At 63.1% G+C, this 8,177-nt stretch overlaps 1 protein-coding gene across 1 annotated transcript in view; it reads left to right on the forward strand.

The window, feature by feature from the left end:
- PRKCZ (protein kinase C zeta) overlaps positions 1-8,177 on the forward strand; it is an 88,658-nt gene that overhangs the window by 63,135 nt on the left and 17,346 nt on the right. Inside the window, 2 exon segments of the mRNA XM_023521636.1 lie at positions 1,961-2,149; positions 4,883-4,980. Coding sequence (XP_023377404.1) covers positions 1,961-2,149; positions 4,883-4,980 — 287 coding nt within the window.

The following is an 8,177-nucleotide window of genomic DNA, read 5'->3' on the forward strand; positions in this document are numbered from 1 at the left end:
TTGTCTGTGGGCCCCGGGTCAGAAGGAGACCGACGGATGCCCGCCTAGTTCCCTGTTCATCTGGTCCCTCACTCCCCATATTCAGAGTCTTAGGTTTCCTGTGACTATCTCTTGTCACCTGTGGCAGGTGTTCCTTTTGCTGGGCAGTCAGTGCCTCATGAAGCCACGAGATGCCAGCACCCACGGGCACTCCTCACACGGGGCACAGGCCACGGGCCCTCTGGCTTTGGGGACGGGGTGCACAGTGTGATCTGTTCCGAGCCGTGAGGAGGGGACGGGGACCAGGGCCTGATGGGGCTGCTGCCGTGAGCGCTGGGTCTCGCTCGGGGCACACCCTGTACGAATGCCCTGAGGCTGCTGCCCCTGAGGCTCTTCGGGGTCTGGATCCTGGCACAGTGCAGTCTCCCCAGCATCTGTCTGCCCAGGAGGCAGAGCGGGCCCAGGGCTGGTGTTTGAGCTGTAACTTTTGTCAAATTATTTGTTTTTGTCAAATTGTTTATCCTTTATTTTCCCTTTGTGTGTTTCTCACACCACCGAGCGATTCTCCAGCTCTCGGTGGATACTGACTGCGTGTCCTACAATTTAACGCAGTTCCCACACCGTCTGCTGGAGGTGGCACCAGACCCGACGGGCTCAGGGCCCAGGCAGGCTTGTCGTCACAAGTCCAGGTTGTCGCCTGTGCTGCTGACTGACCTGGTATAAATCAGAGGTTCCCACGGCCTCCTCGGGTTCAATTAATTTGCTAGAGCCGGTCACAGAACTCAGAGAAACACGTTGCTCAGTAGGTCACCAGTTTGTTGTAGAAGGACATCACCAGGGACAGCCAGGTGGAAGGGAGGCTCATGGAAGGGGTGGGGAGAGGGCCCCCCGCTTCCGTGCCTGCTGTCCCCACATCTCCGCCTGGCGGTCGCCCCCGAGGCTGGGCCCCGACCTGGCTTTCTGTGGCGGCTCCGTGACAGGCAGGATCGGTTCAGCCATTGGCCCTCGGTGACAGCTCAGTCCCCAGCCCTTCTCGCTTCCCAAGAGGTGAGGATGGGGCTGAAAGTTCCAACCCTCGGATCACGTGGTCGGTTTCCCTGGCAACCAGCCCCCTGCCTTCTTGATTTAGGGGCTTTCCGAAAGTCGGCTCATTACCATAACAAAAGACACCTCCTGGCATTTAGGGATGCCTAGAGTTTTGGGGGCCGCGTTCCAGCACCTGGAGGGAGACCAAACACTTAGATTTTGTTGCAAATCGGTGTCACTGTGTGGCCCTTCTGGCCAGGCAAACCCTCTGCCACCCTGTCCTGTTGTCCCCAGCTCCGGACCGGAGGCTCAGTTTGGCCTCTGCAGTCAGACTGTGCTCCTGAAGGAAAACGGCCACCAGCCATGCTCTCGGCCCGTCCCCCAACCTCAGGGGACAGCGCCCCTGGCGCCTCTGGCCACCGCTCCTCCAGTGTGAGTGGCAAAAGTCACCCTTTGGACTTCTAGATTTTCTGCCCAGTGACTGTCTGGAGTGAGTCAGGAGCAGTCGGTCAGATAATTCTCGGGGGGCAGCCTCTGTCGGTGGTCGAGTCTCCTTCTCTTTTGCCGTGTGTCCCCAGTAACGCAGGCTGGGGGCCTGGGCAGGCCTTTGCCGACGGGAGCTGGTGATGGCCCAGGGAGGGCCAGGCAGGTCCCCCGTCCCAGCCCTGATGGCCCTGGGGCCTGCGAGCCTGTGGGCACCTCTCATGCGTCCTGTGAGGCCGGCCCCGAGCGCCCCGCGTCAGTCCGAGGGCCGCCGGTGTCGGCGAAGGGCTGTGGCCTGGGTTTCCAGCCCCTCCCGTCAGACGCTGCGTCGTCTAGTTTCTGGCTTTACTGAGTGGGGGCGGGATCCCGGGTGGGGAGCAGAGTCGGGGCGCCGAGGCCCGGGGCGGTGCACAGCTCCCTGACCTCGCCCGTCTCCCCGTTCCTCCGTGTCACGCCCACCCCACCCCCGCAGGCCCTCAAACCGGTCATCGACGGGATGGACGGGATCAAAATCTCTCAGGGGCTGGGGCTGCAGGACTTCGACCTGATCCGGGTCATCGGGCGCGGGAGCTACGCCAAGGTCCTCCTGGTGCGGCTCAAGAAGAACGACCAGGTGTACGCCATGAAGGTGGTGAAGAAGGAGCTGGTGCACGACGACGAGGTGAGCCCCGCCCCGGCCTGGGCCCCTTCCGCTCACCCAGGTGAAGCACACAAAACTTGCCCTTTTAACCGTGTTGAAGTATACACGTCGCTGGCATCTAGCGCATTTGTGATGATGCGCTACCTACCGTCACCCCTATCCGGGGCCAGACGCTTCAGCCCCCCAGCAGGAGACCCCGCAGCCCTGGCAGTCACTGCCCCCCGCTCAGAGCCCCCGGCAGCCACTCACGGCCTCCCGTCCGCGGCTTCCCCGTCCTGGCTGTTTCATATGCGTGGACTCGGGCCGTGTGGCCGCCTGTGTCTGGCGTCGGTCGCTGGGCGCCACGTGTTCGGGGTGCACGCACTTGCGGCGAGCATCACCGCCCCCTCCTCGTGGCTGCGTCGCGTTTCAGCGTGTGGGCGGCCGCGTCCGGTCCTCCTAGCCGCCCGTCGACAGACGTTGGCTGTGGTGATCAGTGTTGCTGGGAACGTGTGTGTTCAGGATCAGCCCGGGTCCCTGTGTGCGGGTCGTTGGGGCCTGGAATGGCTGGGTCACGGGGCGACTGTGTCATTAACCGCGTGAGGACCCGCCAGGCTGCTCGCCAGGCGGCCGCATCGTTTCCTCCCGCTTCCCGGCATCCCTCCCTGAGCCTGCTCTTTCCTGTGTCGGCGCCGTTGGCGGCTGTGAGGCGGGCCTGCGTTCCCGTGGCGACTGGCGGCGCGGAGCCCCTTCCCGGGGCCTCTTGGGCTCATGTGCTCTTGATCTTTCCCTTTCACACCTGAACGCAGGTCACGTCTCTTAGGAGCAGAGAGGAGACCGCCGTGCAGCTAGCGGTGACTCGGGCGTGGTTAGGCTGCGGCTGGCACACCCGGGGCTGGGTGCACAGGGAGCAGCAGACCTCAGATGGGCCCCTGCCCACCCCGGCCCAGGTGTGGGGCTCAGAGGGCAGAGCTGGGGCCGAACCTGAGCGCGTCCTCCCAGCAGAGCGCACTGCCCAGCTGGCCCCTCGGCCCTGAGGGCTGAGCTCCTGTGAGCGGTGGCGTCCACGCCTGACAGCTGTGGACACCGGGGCCCTGGGAGGTGCCAGCATCCTCCCTGCTGGCCAGCAGCTCTGCTGGGTGACCCCAGGCCCCCGGCCCAGCACAGTGCCCAGCCAGAAACGTAACGGAATGTGTGGGGTCAAGTTTGTAGACCGAGAGAAAGGCATTCGGAGGAGTCACCGCTTTGGTCGACTCGGCGTCTTCCCATCGCCCATTGTGGGGGGGTGCGGAGGCAGGGCTTTTAGGGGGCGGGGCTCCGGGGGGTGGTGTGCAGGAGCTGAGTGTGTGCTCGCATGTGCGCGTCTGCGTGCGTGTGTCTGCGAGACACTGGTGTCCCATGGCCATGAGTCTAGGCCACAGGTAACAGGCTGTAAGGCCACCACAGCATGGGGCTGGATGGTGGCCCCAAAAAGGTATGTCCACATCCTAAGCCCTGGCCCTGTGCCTGTGGGCCTATTTGGAAATGGGTCTTCGCGGATGTAGTTACGTTGAGGATCTTGGGGAGATCGTTCTGGGTGGGCCCTGAATCCAACAGCAAGTGTCCCTTTAGAGAAAGATATGAGACCAGGTGACCCGAAGCAGAGGCAGACGGACAGGCCCAGGGGCTCTGGGAGTCGCAGAAGCCGGAAGAGGCGGGGGGGGCTCCGCTGGCTTCTGCCGCACCCGACATCAGGCGTCCGGCCTCGGAACTGAGAGAGAATCAGTGTGTGGTGTTTCCAGCCCCCCGCCACCCCGCATGGCGCCGTGATAGGATAGCCTCGGGAGTCCGGCAGGCAGGAAGGAGCCGGGCGAGCGTGAGACCCTGGTGGCTTCACCAACACCTGCGAGAGGGGAGACCCTTGGGCCTCCCCCCCACCCCCCAGGGCTCTCTGCCTGAGCAGCTGGGCAGCCGGGTGTCTCTGGAGAACAGCTGACAGGCTGGTCAGGAGCTCTGCTGAAGCTTGCTCTGCGGGGTGAGGTGCGGGGTGGGCTTGCCCGCGGCCACTGCGCGAGCAGGCCAGAGTCGGGGCCCGCGGGTCTCCCGCTGGGCAGGTGCGGTGAGGCCTTCTGCCTAGGAGTCTGCAGGCAGACAGCAAAGAGCAGACAGGGCTCGGGGCCACGCCCGAGGAGGAGGGAGCCGTGGTCTTGGGCCCAGCAAAGGGACGCTCCCCAGGCTTTACTGACCCGTTTCCGACCTTCTGGGGAGGCAGCTGGCTTTGGACGGGCCCTTCCCCCGGGTTTCCCCGAGCCCAGGGGGAGCGGCGTAGCTGACCCAGGAAGTTTCTGGCGCTGGAGTGGGACCAGAGCTGTGCGGCCTTCGTGACTCTGGAGTGGACCGGACCTCGCGGCTTTTCCTCGCGGCGCGGCGTGGGAGGGCAGGGCCGGGAGGCGGTGCGGGGCTCTGCGGAGTGTTTGCTTCTCCGCCTCTGCTGTCTCGTGCCTCGGGTGGGGGTGATGACGCCCACCGCCCAAGGCCACCACGGGGGGCACATGAGGCCATGTGCAGTGGGCCTGCGGCCCAGAGGCCAGCACTCGGCTGGTGACGGTGGCTCTGGTGACGGTGGCGATGGCGGTGACGTGATTTCTGATGCTGATGCCGGTGCATTTCCTTGGGGGCCTTTTCTTTTTCTCCCTGAGTGGGCTTCCCACAAGCAGAGGTCAGACACGCTCCCTCCCGAGGATGCCGGGGCCCAGTGTTCCGGATCCTCGTTAACGCTCCCGGTTTCTGTTTCAGGACATCGACTGGGTGCAGACGGAGAAGCACGTGTTCGAGCAGGCCTCCAGCAACCCCTTCCTGGTCGGCTTGCACTCCTGCTTCCAGACGACCAGCCGGTAAGAGCGAGCCGCTGTCGCTGGCGTGCGCTCGTCCGACGTGCAGGAGCCACAGGCTTCTCCCCGTTGCTAGTGCGGGGTTTTACTGCTCATCTAACTCGCTTTGTCGTTCTTATTGGCAGCTGTCAAGTAAATTTCACACATCCGAACGTAAATTACTTAATTCTGTTTACTAAGTATTTATCGACAGCATCCCACTGAGGCCAGGCTGCCAGGCTGCCTGATGGGAGGGGGGTTTCTGTGCCTCTGCGTCTTACTGGCTGGTGGGATCAATTAATAAATGCCAGCAGCTTGACCCGTAAGCCGTACACACGTTGGAATTCTGCCTTCGAAAGGTTTGAGAAGTCCTGGCTTAGGATATTTAATTCATACTCTGTTCAGAATTCACTCGGCCAGTCGACTCGAACTCGCCCACTTTGTTTACTTGAAAAATGACTGACTGTGGTTTGTGGGGGTCCTCGAGGGCACCCCTGTTTTGATGATTCACTAGAACTCTCAGGGCCCAGCTGAGTCGCGCTCAAGGCCAACGTTCTTTGCTGTGGAAACAAAGTCGGCAAAGGGGACGGGCACGGTCCCCGGGGAGGGGGACCGGCCACGCGCCGAGCACCGTCCCCCGGGAGTCGCCCAGGACACGCGTGATGCCTCCTGACGGTTTCTACTGGGGGTTGGTCATGTGGGCACCTTCCACCTGATGGGGAGCGAAATCCCAGACTCCCAGACAAAGTAGGTGTTCGGCACCAACCGCAGTGTGTGCACAAACGTGGAAGCGCAGTGAGCCTCGCATGCCCTAGGAAGTCGCATCTCGGTGCGGGGACGAGATCCTGTTCAGGGCCCCGGGTAGGGACCAGCCTTGGTAGGGACCCGGGCCTTTCTCAGCGTTGCTGTGTGGTCCGTTCTGCTCAGTTATACATCAGACCAGCAGCTCACACACGTCTCCATCCACCCTCAACTCTCCCCAGACCTTCAGTCCCCTGTTCCCGCCGGGGCTGGCTGGCCACCTCTGTGTCCAAAGCGTCTGGGATTAACCAGGTTTTCCCCCAAATCCGCTGTCGTTTCCTGCCCCGACCTTGCTGATTCTGCCTCCTAAACGTGTCTCAGATGCCCCCCTGCCTGAACCCCAGCCACAGCCCTCCAGGCTGTCGGTCCTACGTCGGAACGAAGCCGTGCTTTGAAAGCACAGATCCAGAGCACGTTTCTCCTGCTTCTGAACTCCCTGACTGCTTTCCCAGTCACTTCTGGAATATGGTCCAGGCGCGTCGACGAGGTCGCTGTGGCCAGGCCCCACCAGTCCCGCTGCCTTCGAGGCGGGTCCCGTCCTGTACATGCCTCATCCCGTCCACCCAGGAGCCGCTGGAAAGGCCAGCGGCCTGGGCCACTCTGTGGTGCTCCAACCGCACAGTGTCCACGCCCCTGCCCAGCGCTGGCCGCTGTCTGCTGGACGTCGGGCGCGCCCAAGGGGAGCGGCCTGCCCGCCTCCCGCTTCATCAAGGGTCTGGAGTCTTGCGTTGTGTTTTGGCGGATCTAGCGATGAGCTGGGAGGGATGTGGATGTAAACGGTCAGGCACTGCAGCCCACGTCCCTCCCCGCGGCCCGGGGCACAGGCCCGGAACCTCCGAGTCGCACGTTCCCAGGTGTGTGTGGTTAGAACTTTAAAAAAATCTCATCCGCGGGGCTTTTCTGCGTGATCCCTGAGACACGGCCGCTTCCTGTGCCGCCTCGTCAAGCCGATGTCGACTTGTTTGCGCAGCACTGGGCGTGCACGCGGGGAGGCCGCATCCGGGGGCGGCTGCCTGCCCGCCAGGCTTCCCCGCCTCTTACTGGTACCGCATCTGCGCCCGACACTTGGTGAGTCCGGCTGGGGCGGAGACATGAGCATCCGGCCACACGCACTCACGCCTCAGAGGTAGCTGCGGTGGCGACCGATAAGTTTTTGAAGGTACAGTCATGTTCTCGGTACAAACAAAGTGAACACATGTTGGATTTTAGTGACTCGCTAGTTAACGAGGGACTAGTAGACGTTACAGCCAACTCAAAGGGGAGCCCGGGTCCCCCAGGCGCTGGGCTGTGACAGACACAGATGTGTGTGGCCTGGCCTGGAGGCTGGAGCAGGGAGCGCTGTCCTCACAGCAGGCTCATCGGCGGGTCCATCCATGTGGCTGACTTGCCGAGCGGGAAGGGCACGTGCCAGGCAGCCCCAGAGACACCAGTGCTCGCTCAGGCCTCAGAGCCTGTCACAGCTTTTCCTGATGGCCGTGTGCACAGGGGTTCTGCAGCCGGAGCTGGGCGTGGAGGTCCAGCCCCTCATCTTCCCACCTGTGTGACCTCGTCTCCGCCCTGTGCCCCAGTGTCCCCTCCGAGAATGGGGGGCAGGAATGGCTGCCTCCTCAGGCTGCTGTGGCCTAAGCGAAGACGTGAATGTTGGCAGTGAGGTGCAGCTCGGGGTGCACTGATCGCAATGTCGGCAGTGAGGTGCAGCTCGGGGTGCACTGATCGTGAACACAGGCCTCCAGGGGTTTCCTGCTTGGTGCCGCGTCTTCGAGCAAACGCACCGCGAGCGTGTCTGATCCGAAGGCGTGAGAGCAGCAGCTCCCTCGGTCAGACTCTGGTGGCTCTGAGCTCTGGGCCCAGCAGCCCTCCGGGGCACAGCCCCCAGGACACCACACGGACCCATATCGTGAAGTGTGAGGAGGCGCCGGCAAATCCTGGCGGGGACAGGTGGCAGCTACGGGGGGCCGGGGCTTTCTCCTCATGGTGTGTCACCAAGGGTGCCCATGGCCGTTGCCGGGGGCCAGAGGGCCGTTGCCGGGTTCTGCACAATCAAACACAACCGGAAACCACTTAAACTTGGAGCAGGGCCGCGTGCCCACTGGCGGCCTCCAGCAGCAATGTGGGCCCCAAGCCGGCAGCATGTGAGCTCGGTTCTGGGGGTCACTGAATGGGGAGCAAATAGGACTTCTTTATTTTCTCCCCAGATCCAGTGGTGCCCACTCCAGCCGTGATCACAGGGTGACGTGGGACCCCTGAGCGTTAGGTTGCCACACGTGCACAGGCCGCACGAAACCAGCGCAGCTGCTTTTAACACAGCCGCCTCTGTGCGTGGGAGAGCCACACCTCGTCCCCACGTGACAGCCGTCTCTCCCAGACAACGGCCACGTTAACGGCAACCAGAAAGCCGGCGGGGGGGCGGGGAGGGGGGA

The sequence above is a fragment of the Pteropus vampyrus genome, unplaced genomic scaffold (genome assembly GCF_000151845.1).
Source record: "Pteropus vampyrus isolate Shadow unplaced genomic scaffold, Pvam_2.0 Scaffold309, whole genome shotgun sequence".
Taxonomy (NCBI): Eukaryota; Metazoa; Chordata; class Mammalia; order Chiroptera; family Pteropodidae; genus Pteropus; species Pteropus vampyrus.